This window comes from Carya illinoinensis, chromosome 13 (genome assembly GCF_018687715.1).
Source record: "Carya illinoinensis cultivar Pawnee chromosome 13, C.illinoinensisPawnee_v1, whole genome shotgun sequence".
Classification (NCBI taxonomy): domain Eukaryota; kingdom Viridiplantae; phylum Streptophyta; class Magnoliopsida; order Fagales; family Juglandaceae; genus Carya; species Carya illinoinensis.
The window spans coordinates 1,499,084-1,517,180 of NC_056764.1; the positions used below are offsets into that span (position 1 = coordinate 1,499,084).

General features: G+C 35.7%; 2 protein-coding genes across 2 annotated transcripts in view; both read right to left on the bottom strand.

The window, feature by feature from the left end:
• The window catches only part of LOC122291806 (protein unc-13 homolog), a 26,953-nt gene extending 21,161 nt beyond the window's left edge, over positions 1-5,792 (bottom strand). Inside the window, exons 1-10 of the mRNA XM_043099789.1 lie at positions 5,531-5,792; positions 5,336-5,412; positions 5,042-5,116; positions 4,678-4,853; positions 4,531-4,595; positions 3,795-4,158; positions 3,027-3,093; positions 2,722-2,875; positions 452-619; positions 213-323 (exon numbers count right to left, since the gene is read on the bottom strand). Coding sequence (XP_042955723.1) covers positions 213-323; positions 452-619; positions 2,722-2,875; positions 3,027-3,093; positions 3,795-4,158; positions 4,531-4,595; positions 4,678-4,853; positions 5,042-5,049 — 1,113 coding nt within the window. The 5' untranslated portion in view covers positions 5,050-5,116; positions 5,336-5,412; positions 5,531-5,792. The remainder of the gene's footprint in view (positions 1-212; positions 324-451; positions 620-2,721; positions 2,876-3,026; positions 3,094-3,794; positions 4,159-4,530; positions 4,596-4,677; positions 4,854-5,041; positions 5,117-5,335; positions 5,413-5,530) is intronic.
• On the bottom strand, positions 5,067-17,157 carry LOC122292137. Its single transcript, XM_043100357.1, has 3 exons — positions 16,851-17,157; positions 16,018-16,638; positions 5,067-5,116 (listed from the first exon to the last, which is right to left on the bottom strand). Exons 1-3 carry the CDS (start codon positions 17,155-17,157, stop codon positions 5,067-5,069), a joined length of 978 nt encoding a protein of 325 aa, XP_042956291.1.
• Between the last annotated feature and the right edge of the window lie 940 nt (positions 17,158-18,097).

Here is an 18,097-nt window from a genome sequence, read left to right on the forward strand (position 1 = left end):
CAGCAGAGTCCTCAAGAATATCTGACAACTACACAGCTACATAAACCATGTCTGGTTTTTACAGGTCATATCAACGGAAGTGTGCAACATATAACTCGCTGTGTTAATAGATAACTCAAAAATAAAACAGAATACAGAGGTCAGACAATTTAGCTTGGTCTGTTGTTAATAATGGCAAGCAAAAGTACAAAATGTGAATCAATAAAACAAACCTCAGATTCCTCAATCTTTGCCAGTAGAATCCTCAATTCACTTGCCTTGCGCCCAGATTCCCCAAATCCTACAACAGGCTGGTTAATAAGCCCCTCCTCCAAAATATTTAGCTGAAATGACAAAAAATTGAAAAATTTTAGCATGGAGGTTAAGCATATATCACCATCCCTTTAAATTTCCTCAAAGAGAACTTAAATGCCCCACAAACAGAATGAAGGTAAAAAAGGGCAGAACCTACCTGCCTTTTCTGCCACCTTATAAAAGCCTTCTTGTCAGAAAATTCTGTGCGCGAGATACAACACAAAAGCTCAAGAGGAATCAATAGGGTATCCATTCTTTTTCCCACCTTTCCCACAAGCGCATTGAGCAAGCCTTGTCTTGTTCTGATATCCATTGCCTCAGATATCTGTAGACATACATAAGAACGGAAGAAAAATCATCACAACTGCCGCATATTATCTTTCTTTATTCCCATTACCAGTGCATGTGGCAAACCGGATTGAAAAATTGTTTAGAGCATTTTTGTGGGGTGGTATGGGGGAGGAAAATAAATTTCATCTTGTGAGTTGGCAAAGGGTGAGCTGTCTGATTGTGAATGGTGGTGCAAATTTGAGTATTTTTAGTACGCCATTATTAGGAAAGTGGTTGTGGAAGTATCAAATGGAAGGGGACTCGTTGTGGAGAGAGGTTATTGATTGGAAGTATGAATATGATTGGGGGGGATGATGTGCTAAGGAGGGTAGGGGGTCATATGGTGTATGAAAATTTATTAGAAAGAGGTGGAACATTTTTTAAAAACATCTTAAGTTTGAGGTTGAAGATGGTGCAAGAATCCGTTTTTGGTTTGATGAATGGTGTGGTGAGAGAGCTCTTTATACTGTTTTTCCGGTTGTCTTCAGCATGGCTGGAAATCAGCAGGCTGCTGTTTCAGAGGTGTTGTGTCGTGCTAATGGGATCGTGCATTGGAATGTTATTTTCACTAGAAATGCTTAGGATTGAGAATTTGATGAGATTACAGGTTTTTTCAGCCTTTTGTAAATAGTGAAGATAGGAGGAAATGGGAGAGATCGAATGCTCTAGAAACACATGGGGAGTAATAAGTTTTCAGTTAAATCTTTTTACAAGGTGTTGACAGTCCAACAGCATATCTCTTTTCCATGTAATAGCATTTGGAGGGTTTTTGTGCCATCTAAAGTTGCCTTTTCTACATGGACAGATGCACTTGGGAAGATTTTGGCGATTGATGATCTAAGGAAACGTGGTATGATTGTTATGGAGTGGTGCTTCATGTGTAAGAAGAATGGGGAATCGATTGATCATTTACTTTACATTGTGAGGTGGCTAGGGAGTTATGGGTTAGCATTCTTAGTAGAGCTGGGCTGAGTTAGGTAGAGTGTGGTGGATCTACTAGCATGTTGGAATAGGCATCATAATAGCTCTCAACTGGCAGCGGCATGGAGGACGATTCCTTTGTGTTTAATGTGGTGTTTATGGACAGAAAGGAATGACTGGTGCTTTGACAAGAAGGAGCGAGCAGTGGAGGAAATCTGGAATTTCTTTGTGTCTTCTCTTTTTCAGTGGTTTTCTGCTATTGTACTCAAGGGAGGGAATGTTCATGAATTTTTGTTTTCTTTTCAGCTTTATAGAATGTAATTAGGCGTCTCATTTTGTATGCTTAATGTGTACATGGGCTTCCCCTAGTTTCATTCGATCAATAAAGATACCTACTCATCAAAAATAACCGCCACAAACCGAAAGAAAATTAACTAGATTGACAGAATTGCACGAATTTGCACAATGAATTATATAAGAGAACCAGTATGGACAATGAAAACAGAAATTGCAGGTAAAGCAAAAGCACTTCAAGAAAACAGAAATTAAAGGAAAAATCATAGCCAAACAAAAAAAACAGCTAGTCCTAAAATCCTGCTTGTGTGCTATATGAAAGTTTTAAGTAACTAAAAATGTATAATTGAACCAGAAACAGGTCAGCATTTGAGTAGTTTTCAAGTATGCTACGAATTTAGAACAACTTGGACAAGGGTTTTGGAGGGTTCCTTAAAGTAAAGCCCAGAGGAGGGAAAAGGGAAAGAGAAAAGGAAATGAATTTTGATGCAATTCTTTAGCTCTCTATGCCTTTAAAGGGTTACTTGAAGCGGCCTTGACATCGAATTTGTATAATCATCACACTATCTACATCATCGCATAAAAGGATTTTGAACTCCAATAATTTCTCTTTTTCTGAAACATACTATGTGTCTAACTTTCAGATATTGCTATTCGAATTCCCATAGTATTATGGTCCACAATCACCTTTTTATTTCTCAATCCCTGGAATAATATATGTATATATGCATGCTAAAACATTTGCTAACAGCATACTCTATATAGAATTCTTTAGGGGGCTGTAAGGCATGATATATAATTGGCAGTTCTGATAGTCAGAATAGAGAAAAGGAGTAGAGATGTGAAATCCTATATCCAAGAAGACTTTTGTTTCTTAAATACCTCCATCTGGACACGCATGGTCTCCAACAAGCCGACCAATCCAGGTGCATGTTGTGACTGCATGACAACATTTTCACTTCTACTACGTCCAAGCTTTCTCATCAACTTGGACCTTTTATCTTTCTTTTTCTCCTTTGATGGTACAATGAGACCCCTGTTTACATAAAATAATAAAGATAGAAAAGGCAAAGGGTGGAGAAGGTAGAAATCATAAATAAAGTACAAGACAAAGTTCAATTATAAGCCTTCAATGATCTAACAGAAGCAGAACAATCACCAAGCCAAACAAGATAATAGAAGCATACCCTGTGGCCCCAGCACATGCCAAAAGGACTTCATATGCAGTTTCACGGAGGTCATCATCAGTGATTCCTGAAAGCAGCAAAAGTAAGAATGTTATTGACAACCATTTCGTGCATTTTAGCTCTTCCTTCATGCCAAGGTCCATAGAAAAATCATCCCAAAAATGCAGTTTTGACTCTTGATCAACTTGTTACCCAAGGCAACTGACCATAAAGAAGAAGATGGCATTTAGCTAATCACATGATTCAACTTTGAAAGGGCAATCCATTACATGTAACTTTGCCTAGTTATTTCCATTATTATCATAAACATAATCTCATTACTGCTTTGGTACAACAGTAAATACCCATTGTTTTCTATTGAGGTGTTTCTCTTGTATCCTTGGGCTATCCCTATTCTTTTTTATTAAAAAGACATATGATTACTTTTTTAAAAAACAAAAGAAATAGCAACACAGTCATAACAAAAAAATGTTAAAGAAAAAGAATTAACTTTTTTTTTGTTTTGGTTGAACTAAGTAAGATTTGAATTTAGACATATCCCAACTACCCCTTTACTCACAAGAGCTATCAGTAAAGAGCCAGAAATTAATTAGAAATGAGAATGAATTTAGGTCTGGATGTAGGTCTTCAACATTGACAATTTATGCTTACTATGCATAGTTTGTACTATTAGCTTCCAGTAATTAGATGGACTTTCTTGGAAGCATGGATTGAACTGCAAATAACCTATCCTCCCACTATATTAAACAAGATCATAATCCTTTTTACCTGTTGCAAAAGAAGGCAATTTAAGTGCAAGATCAGAAGCATCATTTGTGTTCCTCCTTGAAACTCTGAGACTATCAACCTCTTCAGCATCATCATCATCCTCAAAATCTTCAATATCATCTACAGTCAGTTCTTGAACCTGTGTGGAGTTAAAAGACTCAGATCTTGACACATTTGACACAATGGAAGATGGTGCAAAAGTCGGAGCTAGTGCGGAAACAGAAGCTGGTGTGGAAACGGGGGATGGTGTGTAAACAGGAGGTGGCGTGAAAGCAGGAGCAGGCGGCGGTGCACGTTTCGGAGGTGAACCTGAAGATTCAGGACTTGTAACCAAATAAAAGTCACCAGCAGAACCTGTATTACTCTGGTAAAGGCACAAGAATTAAAGTTTAAAAATTACCAGCAAGAATAAGATACACTGAAATGCTTATGAACTAATTAAGAAATATTGCATGCAGGCACAGACTGTTGTCAGCAGAATTTCCTTTTGGAATATACATCACAGCCAAAAGATGTGAAAAAAAAAAAAATGCAGCACACATAAAATGTAAGAAGATAGAGATTACAAATACACGTAATGAGAGAAAATGTTCACTATACTAGTCAGAGGGCACACTTGTGCATGTGTGATACAAATAATTGGCTTTGGTGTATGTGCACAAATGTATGCACCAACATGATTATTCTAAAACCAATCAACAGTGTGATGAACCGTGTACAGTGAGCAGAGGCATACGATTTGGGGTAAGCCAATGTGATCATGATAATCTCTAATAGATTCTGATAAGTCCAGCATTCCACCTGCATTGACAAAGGGTCGTTAGAGTGACAAATTCTAACAAAAATAAAAACCAAATGCACATGAGAGAACACGTTTAGACACCTTTTTTAGCACAATTGAGGACATGATCGACACTAACTTGATCAAGATCCACATCATCTAGTGTAACTGCACCAGGAGGCATCACAACTTTCTTTATCAGACTACCAGAAAGTATAAAATCAAGAAGTATCCGCCTGTCCCGCCTGTATCTTTGTAGAAGCTCGACAGCATTTTCCCTACGATTAAAAAGTCATAATTCAAGTATGATAGGAAGGCATCATACACATGCAGACGGACAGACATGTGCATGTATGTGGTGTGTGTGCACGCACAGTACGTTCTTCCTCTTGAGTGGTATTCATAAACAAACTTGTGTGGGAGTGTTTGGATTGAGAGAGAATATTCACAATAGAGAGATACATACTCATCCATGGCAAACTAAACAGCAACTAGTAGACCGCCACGGCCTTCAGTTCCACAAGAATGCGATCTCTAAAACCTGAGCATAATTTAGAAACAAAGATTAATTTGAAAACATACACACAGAACTTATTGCCATTGCATTCTATCTAGATAATCAGATGATACTCGACTCCAACAGTTTCCGATTCGGCAAGTTGACGTCCACTGGAAAAGCAAGTAATAGTTTCCGCTATATTCTCTGTTTGGTAGGTAAAAAACCGGAATTAAAAAAAGAGATCTCAAGTTAAGTAAAAACCTCATTTATTTCCGTGTCGTAACCCAAGATCTGATATCTTTTTCTTCGGCTGAAATTTAGTAGCGACCAAACAGAGCCTAAAACACAAGCCGAACAAAGTAAGAAGCAGAAATTCAAGAACCAAGATATCTCGAACTCGAAAAGAATATTAGAAAAAAAAAATTTAAAGAAATGGAAATGTGAACTTCAATGGACCTCGTGCAGGTAACGCGGTGCTGTGATTGAAGGATTGGACGAATTGCAGAGAAATGAAAGTCAAATTTGACTGAAGCCAGAGACACGGAGAGAGAGGCAAACTTCAATGACGGGAATGGGAGTAGAATTTAGAATAGAAGAACAGAAGCGAAACGGTTCCCATTGAGTACTTTTGACTGCTCTGAGCGAACGTTCCGATAACCAGTTCTCACGGTGGAAAGAGAGAAAGGAGCAAATCTGAGTGGAAGGGATTGACAATTGATTCAGATCCATTTTTATTTTTTATTTTTTATTTTTTATTTATTTTTTTAGTTTTAAGTTTTGTGTCTTGGAATTTAGTAATTAACCGAGGGAGGTAAATACCAATGAATTATTCTACCTATTATCTTCCTATAAAATACATTACATTTTTTTAAATTTTTTGTGCTAATGATAGATCGAATAACTTAATTAATCTAATGATAATTAAATTAAATAAAAAAATGAAAATATATAAAATAGGTGGCAGATGAGAGTAACATCCCTCAATACCAATATATGATTATAAGTTTACGAATAATGTTACGTATAGTTATAGAGTGTACAAGATTTATTATTAAAAAATTAATTTTTTTATATGAGTCTTATATTTAATTATTTAAAAAAAATTCCGCGATAGTTGCACACTTTACGATTATAGTAAATTTATATAAATATGCACACACTTTTTTTTGCATGGTATAAAAGGAATTTTAAGAAAAGTATTTTAACCATAAATAAATTTTTAATAATTTGACACAAAGATATATATATATATATATATATATATATATATATATATATATATATCTATGAAAAAGTAATTTTTAATGATTTGGCACAAAAATATATTAAGGTTCTGCTTGGCCTTAAGGAATTTTTATCTCAAACATAAAATTCTCATCTCATTATTACAATTTTCTCAAATCCCCATACAAAATATAATAAACAATTTAACTTTTTCTTAACTTTTTCAAATCTCAATACAATAATAATATTAAAATATAATATTTTAATATTTAATCTTAAAACTCAAAATTCTCATCTGAGAATTTTCAATGGCCAAGCAGAACCTAAAAGTATCCATATTTAGTTCTTTAATTACAAGCGGAGGGAAGGACGCGTCTTCTTTTGATATGCTGGAATTAGCTATAATTTCATGTATAATATATGTAATTTTAAAATTTAATCACACCATACGGTATAAGTATGTTGGTTTATAAATAAAAATTATTTTTTTCAAATTATCTAATAAAATTTATTTCTTCCATTATTTTTAAAGAAATGTGCATTTTTCATTGGTCTCGCCATATTGGAGTTTGGACATTTTGTGATGCATTTACACAGAGAAATAATAATTACAATTCTATAAGTGGAACTGCAGATATGGGCGTTAGATGATCATGGTGGGTTAAAACATTTTGTATGGAAAGCTATAAACAATATCTTGCCTACAAGAGTTAAATCTGTGCAAAAGAAGTATTATAAAGGATCTCTTATGTCCATTGTGTCAAAGAGGAGGAAAATGCAATCCATGCTATACGGTGTTGTCATGTTGTTTTTTATGTATGGGCAGGAAATGAGAGTCCACTGAGGAAATGGAAGACTGATGTATGTGATTTTAAAGAGTTATAGCTAGATATGTGTTGAAGGCTCCCAAATGAAAGGTTAGACAAATCTTTGGCAATAATGAGAAGAATTTGGGGTTGGATAAATGAATTCATTTTTTAAGGAAAAATTTATAGTCCCTGCAAGATCGTGAAATCTATAGTGGCTGGGATAGAAGAATTTCATGAGGCAAACCAAAGGCAGGGTGAAAGGCAAAACCAAGAGGGATTGATGAGAAGAGGTCAAGGCTGGCAAATACCTGAAAGCAACAAATGCAAAGTGAATTTTGATGCTGCTCTAGACAAATAATCAAAAACTGGGGATGTGAGTTATTGTTAGAAATAACAGTAGTGATGTACTGGCTACTTTGTGCTACCATAAAGGGTTGGTTGCATCACCTTTCATTGCTGAGTGTCATGCACTATGGAGGTTTATGCAGTTGTGTAAGGAGCTAGGGTTTCAAGATGTAATATTTGAAGGGAATGCAAAATGAGTAATTGAGGCGATTCTGTCAAATGAATTTGATGAGTTGAGGAATGCTGCTATCATGCCTGCTATGGTCCCTGGTGTTTGTACACACAGAAGGAAATGCAGTAGCACATAGTCTAGCTAAGATAGCCTTGCATAATGAGGGAGAGTTCTACTATATTGAAGAAGGACTGCAAGAAATTCATCAGTTAATTGTAAATGACAAAGTTTGTAATGAGTTGAAAATGTAATGAAATGATAGTATTTCACTTTAAATATATATATATATATATATATATATATATATCTGTAGTTCTATAATGTGTAAGTTACGCGTACTTCTTTTAAAAAAATAGATACATTTAAAACTCGTATAAAAAATAATTTTTAATAATAGACCCTTTTTTTTTTTCAAAATGAGTATATGAGATTTACACACCCTAAGACGTATCTAATGACAAAACTGTGTTGCTTGCTTAGCTTATTTATCATATTTGGTATTGTGTTTTAATAAACAAATATGGATAATTATATGTCTATAATTATTTTATAATTTATCAACATAATTACTAATTACGTTGCTTTATTAAAAATAAATTTAAAATTTACAATCTACCCTAATTCATTTAAGATTTTATAATAGTTGTGAGATAATTATGATTTGATTATTTTCAATGGACAAATACATAACACATTGTCTGATTTACATATTTCCTATTTTATCTCAAAAAGATTATACCCTTTTTTTCCTATTACACTGTGCTTGTGTTTTATGGCAGAACATATATGGCCATAATAATACTTTACTCGTTAGAAATCAGAAAGGATACACCTAACTAATGAATAGAATCGTGCATTCTTCCCAAATTAGATTTGAGTAATAATTTAGATTTCTGTTCCATTTAATAAAATAAATATTAGATGATTAATACTAATAATCTAAGATGAATATATATTCGAATTTGATCCAGTATATGTCAAACTACATTGGAGTAAAATAGGGATAATTGAGTTATTATTAGGGCTGTACACCAAATTGAAAAACCGGCTTCTACCGACAGGAAACCGTCTGCTAGAACTAGTGAAGAACCAGTCTGCAGGCGAGTTAAATATATAAAAACTGATGTCAGCTGGTTCGGTTCATGGTTCTCCCCCCATCCCCCCCCCCCCCCCCCTCCTTTTTTTTTCTTTTTTACCTAAAGAGAAATGATACTGTTTCACTTTAATGAGTGACACGGCGTCGCTTAAGACCCTAGATTGAGGGAAGAAAAAAAAAATTAATGGAACAACGTCTTTCCGAAATGGGATTCAACCAAGTTTCGAATTCCACCCCCTTTCTTCTTCCATTTCTCATTATTCCTTAGTCATTAGGGTTTCTTCTCCTCTATCATACCTTTTTCGCACACTCATGGCAAAATTGCAGACAATGCTCCTTTATCATAGACGATGCCAATGACAGACCTAAGACTGCGCCGATGCAAGTCAAGGCTAATGAAATCCATTTTCTCTCCCCTCAGTCAACTAGTCTCGGCTAGTTCTAAGCATAATTCTTCTACGTCGGTAGGGTTTCAGTTTTGGTTTCAACTCATCTCATATTATCTCACTATATCCAAACTGCATCGTCTATGACTCTATACTTTATATTAGTCGTGGAGTTATAAAATCTAAATGGCAATCTTGAGCCACTACCCTTAATGTGTTTTGTGTGTTTAATATCATTCAATAGTTAAAAATAATAAATAAATAAATAAATCAGGAGAGTATAAAAATACCAAACTGTTTTATTATTATTTTTGTTAATTTAAGAGAAATCCTTCAAACTGGTCTGGTTGTTTTTATTCAATCAACAGCCCTCCAATAACATCCCTCCATGTAAGTTTTCTATTTTAAATACTGTACATTTGCCTACGCTTGATCAACAACTCATCACAACCCCCCGTGCCCTCGTTCCTCTTCCACCAAAACACCCATCACAACGAAAGTGCAAAAAACACAAAGATGACGGACCTGGTTCCTCTTCGACAAACTTGGCCACCGAACCGCGACGAAGCTTGACCTCAAGAACCACGAAGGACGGACCAAAGCACCCATCCCAAATTGAGATCTTGATGGATTCAAAATTCGTGGCCACGGGGCGAACCCATCCACTAGTCCACCCGCATTGACCCTCCTCCTCAAACCACAATCTGTCGAATGTGTTTATTTTAAGAAAACAATTTTTCATTGTTGTTGCTGTGAATAATCGAATCTTTTGAGATAAAAGCTTACAAAAGTGGATTGAACAAACCAAACAAGTTTGGTATAAAGATAAAAAAAGATGAATCGTTGGTGCTGGGCTGAAGAAATAAAGGAAGATGTGACGCCCCCAAATTCCGTTTGGGATCGAACGGACATTTGAAGTGTCGAGACATGCAACACAAGGTTACCTGTCCCCGTTCATGACATATAAGATGCAATATTCCTAACATGCATCTAACATTATGCAATATTCGCAGCGGATAATTTTTATTTTTATTTTTAGCAATACTATGCACCAAACTGAAAATATCTCAAATACTTAAAACATACTTCATATATAAAGATCCATTGAATAACTAAGATCACAACACTAGTTCAAAATAGTTATGATCCAAAAGTACTGGAAATGTAACTCCATCGTGCAAGTAGTAATTTAACTACTATATTAACATTAACGACGCACCGTCGTTCAGTCGACTGTGTCTAGTTGGTCAGCTCCTGATCCTCCTTCAGGTCCTGTAACAAGATCTACCATTCGAGGGGAATGGTAGTTGGGACTACCATAGTGAGATTTGATTACAAATCTCAGTAAGTTAACAAAAAAAACTTTCACACAGGCTAATGATGCATGAATGACAGTAAAAGCATAAATGCATAATCAAATTTATAAATAATTAAAGCATAACTTAGCGTACAACATAGCATAATTGACATAACTTAAATTGAAATATGAACTGAACTTGACTTGACATGAACTTGATCTGAAATTTGACTTAGTATGAACTTGCTTTGAAACTTGAATTAATATGAAAAATACATACTCCACAGTTGTTGTGGCCTTATGTATTCTACGTGTAAATACATACTCCACAGTTGTTGTGACCCCATGTATTCTACGCAAACTTGACTTAACATGAAAAATACATACTCCACAGTTGTTGTGGCCTCATGTATTCTACGTGTAAATACATACTCCACAGTTGTTGTGGCCCCATGTATTCTACACATCACAATGCAGTTAAATACATACTCCACAGTTGTTGTGACCCCATGTATTCTACACAAACTGAATGTACTCAAGATGAAACATGACTGGAATACGAAAGGACTGGAGCCCTGACGTAACATAATGTGATTTGAACATAACTTGAAATATATGACCAACTTGAAATAGAAACATTTCGTAACATGGCATAACATATAATAGACAACATATTTAACATAACATACTTGTAATATACAGTAATACATGACAGAATATATTATGTAACAGATAAAAATTGATGACAGAATAAATTCTGTATAATAGACAATTACGTGATAATTTGACATGGCATTACATATATGGTAACATACATACATATACTGTAGTTCTTTTACTTAGCACACATACACAGTAGACTGCTAGTAAGTTAAAAGATAACTTACCTCGATCTCCGCATTTCTTATAAAACTTCAAGTGCGATTACGAGGAACTGTAATTAGTGATTCTAAAAGTTAGAACTAAATCACTAATAATTTGAAATATGAAAAATACTAACTTAAAGAGTAAAATTTTTATTTTACTCTGTACATGTGGGAAAATGACCGTTTTACCCATAACTTAAGGATTTTGCATACTAACTCCAAAAGTTTCCAAAATTTACATTCTTCATGTAAATTTTGTCCTAAACTTAAATATCAACTCAGAAAAATTTAAAACAAAACACAACTATGAAAAACACACTATGGCCGAAACATCCATAGGTCATTTCCCTTGATTTTTGTTGCAATTTCTTCCAACTTTAAAACTCATGCTTAAACCAAAATTTTGCAACAAATATCTTCCAATTCTAAGTTCAAAACCATACTTAAAACATCCATTTAGAAAAAGTTAATAATTAACACCAAACTTTTTTGTAAAAAAATCCAAGCACTTGAATCACAAGTTTTGACCTTAAATCAAAACATCTCCAAGAATTTCAAAAAATCAAATCTTACTTCTAACATATTCATAATATCATCCTAACATCAACCATGCTTTAAATCATCAAACTAAAGTCACCAAAATCACAAAATAACATTTGGAGTTTTTGGTTTTACACTTAATCCAAAAACAAAAACTTTTTCCTCAATAGTTTTTGGTTTTACACTTTTTCCAAAAACAGAAACTCTTTGCATAAAATTTCATATCTTTGAAACTAACATAAAATATTTTCAAAATAATAATATAACATGTATATAAAATGCTTAGGATCTTCCAATAAAATTATTAAAGTCATTAGAATAAGTTTAGACCACCAAAGAGTTAAACTTTCTCAAAACAGAAACTGTTTTTCTTCTTCCAGTTTTAAGTTTCTAAATCTAAGAAAATCTTTCATCAAAACCTTTAATCATGCAAAAATCCTCAACCAATAGTCACATATACATGTTAATAATACTCCATAAAAATTTCGGACCAATATCTATCCATTAGCTTGGTCAAAAACTCCAAACTATAATATATTCTCCAGTTGATCTCCTAGAATGACCTTTTTATAGTTTATATAATATTTGACTGACCAAATGATCTTCAAATGGGTCAAATAAGATATCCATGTAAACTACACTAAAAAAGAAACAACTTATATGTAGGAGACTTTATGATAAAACACTTACAAAAGTTTCGAAATGGGCGTGCAAAAGAACTCCTAAAAGCTGTCCGAGAGAAAGTATTTGATATTCTTTTAAAGGAACGTGTAAATGAAGATAAATTTGTAGGTGATGGCTGAAGCTACTTATGGACGAGATAAGAAAGATGATAAGGCTGGAGTTGAGAGTTGAGTGTAGTTTTCTCCTACCCAAAATATCTATAAAAGATTATCTCATAATATTCTATCCAATAATATCTACAAAAAATCAACTTAAGATATTTTTATCTAATAATATCTATAAAAATCAACTCAAAATATTTTTACCCAATAATATTCACGAAAATTACCTCAAGATATTTATTTTTATTTTTATTTTTATCCAATAATATCCACAAAATCAGCTTAGGCTATTTTCCAAAAGTGGAGAGTATACTTGGAAGAGTAAGGTGGCTAAAATCTTTCCATGTGTCCTATTAAAACTTTCTAACTATCTCCAATAATCAAAAACATACTTCTAATACCATAGTGAGTAATAACATCAACTATACGATTAATAGATTAGTGAAAACTTATCGGGTCTTCACGAGATTCCTAAAGCCAATAGAAATTTCATCATTAAATTTCTAGCAGGCTATTACAACCTCCAAAAAAAAAAAAATCGTCCTCGAAATCGACATAAGTAACAATTCAAGAGTTAAGGAAATACATATATTTTATTGATATCCGAACAAAGAAGTACAACATTTGATATTGTCAATCCCGTACAAGTGAACCACAAAGTATCAATTAAGCAAAAGCCCAACATAACTCTACAAGATTGAATTTAGATATCAAATAATTGGGGGTACTTGGCTCGCATATCAACTTTCTTCTCCCAAGTCACCTCTTGAATATTATGATTTTGCCAAAGTACTTTGACTAATGGGATCTTACGGTTCCTCAACTCTTTATCTTTCCAGTCAAAAATTTGCATTGGCTTCTCTTCATAGATCAAGTTGGATTGTAAAGGCATGCTATCGGGATCCACTATCATTGGTGTCTGATTCCCAAAACTCTTCTTCAACGAAGACACGTGGAAAACATTATGAATTCCATGGAACTCAGTTGGCAATTACAAACGATATGCAACTACTCCCACTTTCTCCACTATCTCATAGGGTCCCACATATCTCGGATTTAACTTGTTTTTCACTCCGAAACGACTTACTCCTCTCATAGGAGATACCTTCACATAGACCCAATCTCCAACTTTAAAATCTATGCCCCTCCTTCGATTATCAGCGTAGCTCTTCTGTCGACTCTGTGCTGTTTTCATTCTTTCTTTAATCAAGTGTACTTGGTCCTTTATCTCTTGTAAGACTTCTGGTCCAACTACTTTGTTTTCCCCTACTTCATTCCAATACAGAGGTGATTTACACTTTCTACCATATAAGGCTTCATATGGTGTCATTTGAATAGTGGACTGGAAACTATTGTTATAAGCAAATTCTACCAAAGGTAATTGTTTCTCCCAACTCGTTTCGTAATCCAAAACACAGGCCCTTAGCATATCTTCCAAAGTTTGAATCGTCCTTTCTGTCTGTCCATCTGTTTATGGGTGGTATGCACTACTAAACCTCAGACTAGAGCCCATCGATTCTTGTAAACTTTTCCAGAAGCGTAACATAAAACGAGGGTCTCTATCTGATATGATCGTCTTAGGCACTCCATGCAATCTGACAATCTCTGCTATATAAATTCTCGTCAATCTTTTTAGAGAATCTGTATTCTTGATGGGTATGAAGTGAGCACTTTTTGTCAGACGATCAACTATTACTCAGATAGTATTATTTCCGGTTGAGGTCCTTGGAAAGCCTACTATAAAATCCATGGAAATATCCTCCCATTTCCATTCTGGGATTGGCAATGACTGCAATTTACCGGCTGGCTTTTGGTGCTCTGCTTTTACTAATTTACAGACAAAACACTTGTTCACAAACTCTGCTACATCCTTCTTCATTCCTTCCCACCAAAAAGACTGTTTCAAATCCTGATACATTTTTGTACTACCAGGATGAGCAGTGTAAGGTGTGTTATGAGCTTCATTTAGTACTTTTTCCTTTAACTCTTCGTCTGCTGGAATGACTCTTCGGTACTTGTAATATAGAGTCTCATCCTCTTTGAGGCTAAAGTCCACTGGTTCTTTTGACTTTTCGATCTTTTTTACAACTTCTGCAAGTTTACTGTCCTTCTTTTGATGGTCTTTCAGTTCTTCCCAGTCCAATGGAATGAATTCTTGGATTGTAGTCAACATGGTTTCCTGACTACGGTTTCTAATCAACAGTTTTCTCATACTACATAAGAGGGAATTTACTTCTGATGAAGGAACTGATGAAGCTTCTTGTTTGCTCTTGCGGCTTAAAGCATCAGCTACCACGTTGGCCTTTCCAGGATGATACTTGATGTCACACTGATAGTCGCTGATTAATTCCAGCCATCTTCTTTGCCTCATATTAAGATTCTTCTACTCAAACAGGTACTTTAGGCTTTTGTGATCCGTGAAGACTTCACACTTCTCGCCATACAAATAATGTCTCCAAATCTTAAGAGCAAAAACTATTGCAGCTAATTCCAAATCATGAGTATGATAATTCTGCTCGTGATTCTTCAGCTGTCGTGAAGCGTAAGCAACCACTTTCCCTTCTTGCATTAGCACATATCCGAGTCCTGCCTTAGATGCATCGCTATATACCACAAAAGATTTAAGAGGTTCCGGCAGTGTAAGTACCGGTGCGGTGGTAAGTCTTTTCTTCAACTCAAGAAAACTTGTTTCGCACTTATCATTCCAAGTAAATTTCACATTTTTCTTAGTCAGGGCGGTGAGTGGTCCAGACAAACGGGAGAATCCTTCCACAAATCTCCTATAGTAACCAGCCAGTCCTAAGAAACTTCGGATCTTATGCACACTGATCGGTCTCTGCCAGTTCGTTACGGCTTCAATCTTGCTCGGGTCTACTTCTACTCCTCTACTAGAGATCACATGACCTAGAAATTTTACTTCTTCTAGCCAAAACTCACACTTACTAAGTTTGGCATAAAGTTTCTGATTCTTAAGTATAGTTAAAGCCATACTTAGATGATGTTTATGTTCCTCCTTGTTCTTAGAGTAGATTAAGATGTCATCAATAAATACGACAACAAAATTATCCAAATAAGGTCTGAATATTTTGTTCATCATGTCCATGAATGCGGCTGGAGTATTGGTTAACCCAAAAGGCATCACCAAAAACTCGAAGTGGTCATACCTTGTCCTAAAGGCAGTTTTCAGCACATCTTGATCCTTGACTTTTAGCTGATGATATCTGGATCTCAGGTCAATCTTTGAAAACACTGCTGCTCCTTGCAATTGATCCAACAAATCATCGATTCTAGGTAATGGGTATCTATTCTTAATCGTCACCTTATTCAACTCTCTATAGTCTATACACATCCTCATAGATCCATCTTTTTTCTTCACGAATAACACAGGTACTCCCCACGGCGAAGAACAGGGGCGGATAAAACCTTTTTCCAAAAGTTCCTCCAATTGTAGCTTGAGCTCCTTCAATTCGGTAGGGGCCATACGATATGGCGCCTTGTGAGTCAGAGTTGTTGCCGGCTCCAACTCTATTTGGAATTCTACTTCTCTATCCGGTGGTAAACCAGGTAACTCATCAACGAAAACTTCAGGAAAGTCTTCAACCACAGGTATCCCTTGGATTCCTATAGTTTTGGTTGTCTCCTCTACAGTTATCAATAGAAACGCTGAGGCTCCATCATCGATACACTTCCTAGCTTGCAACGCCGAGATCAAAGGTGGGGTGGCCTTAACCGATGTTCCTGCGTAACTCATCCTGTCTTCAGTTGGAGGTTCAAACACAACCTCTCGTTTCCGACAGTCTATCTTAGCGTAGTGCTTGAAAAGCCAGTCCATCCCCAAAATCAGGTCGAATTCCATCTGACCGAATACTAACAAGTTAGCCTTCAGTGTCCTTCCTTCTAGCTCTAACGGACACTCCTTAACTAAACGGGTACAAGATATTGTATTTCCATCGGGAATTAATACTACAACCCGTCGTGGTAAGAGTTCAGTCTGTAAACTACAAATTCGTGCAAACGCTGTAGACACAAAGGACTGCGACGCACCTGAATCGAATAGTGCACAAGCCGAGAACCTAAACAAATTAACCCTTCCTAAAAATATATATATATACACCAATATTAATATTAATTCTAACACGTTCATAATACCTGCAACATCATAAATACTAAAAGGAAAGAAAAAAATATATAAAATAAAAAAATACCAGTCATGACGCCAGTTTCATCAGTTTCAGGTGCGTCAACATCAAAATCACCTGGTGTTACTGCATACACGCGTGCCGGGATGTGGGGCCTTGGCTTGCGATCACCAGCTCCACTACCTTGCTTGGCATTAGGACAATCTCTAATCATATGTCCTGGTTTTCCGCATCGGTAACAGATTCCATATCCCTTGTAACATTCTCCAGGATGAAGCTTACCACACTTAGGGCATGGTGAATAAAAGGGCGGCTTCTGTCCTCCTATCATTATTCTCTTGCCTTTCTCCGGACTAGAAAAATGCTTTTTTTTCTCAGCACTACTGCTTGTAGTAAATGGCATGGCCCTCTTTCGATCAGTCATGTTCTGGATCGCCAATTCTTTCTGCTCAGCCTCTGCTATCGCCGCTACATTTACCAACTCTTGGTAATTCTCTATTCTAAGGTAAGCTACTTGACTTCGGATTCTAGGCAGAAGTCCTGCTTGAAACTTTTGTGCCTGCATCTTTTGAGTTGAAATCAAGTGTGGTGCAAACCTTCCCAATGCCATGAATTTAGCGGCATACAGCTCTACAGTCAAACTACCTTGTGTTAAGGACGCAAACTCCAGGGCTTTCAATTGTTTGACAGAGTCTGGGAAGAATCTGTTGTCAAACTCTTCCTTGAACCTCTCCCAAGACAATGCAGCCATACTACCTAGTTCCCTAACTAGAAGTTGTCTACGTATATCCCACCATATTCCAGCTTCTCATTGGAATATATATCCAGCATATAGAACCTTTTGGTCCTCAAGACATCCACAAATCTCGTACATTCTTTCGAGATATATAATCCATTTCTCGGCTCTCAGTGGCCCTTCATTACCAAAAAAATTTGGGTAACGGTAAATCATAAACTTCTCATATGGACAACCCCTAACTTCGGGTCTAGGTACGTTCACTTGTTGCTGTTGCTGATGTCTAAGCACGTCAGTTAGCATACGCACAGCTTCAGCTAATCCTCCATCCATCGGGGAATTATGATTCTCCTGATTGATACCATCTTCAGGGTTTTAAGGTATTCTATCACGAGTCATTTGTCCCTTCCTGTAACACACGAGTATACGTATTACAACCACATAATATCTCTGATACCTTTAAGAAATTCAAGCCTAATGACGACTAAATTTCAAACCTAATATTTGGTGTATTTCCTAAGGACATGTTGATTTACTACCCAGAGACGTATTGTTCTGATACTACCCTATGACGCCCCCAAATTCCGTTTGGGATCGAACGGACATTTGAAGTGTCGAGACATGCAAC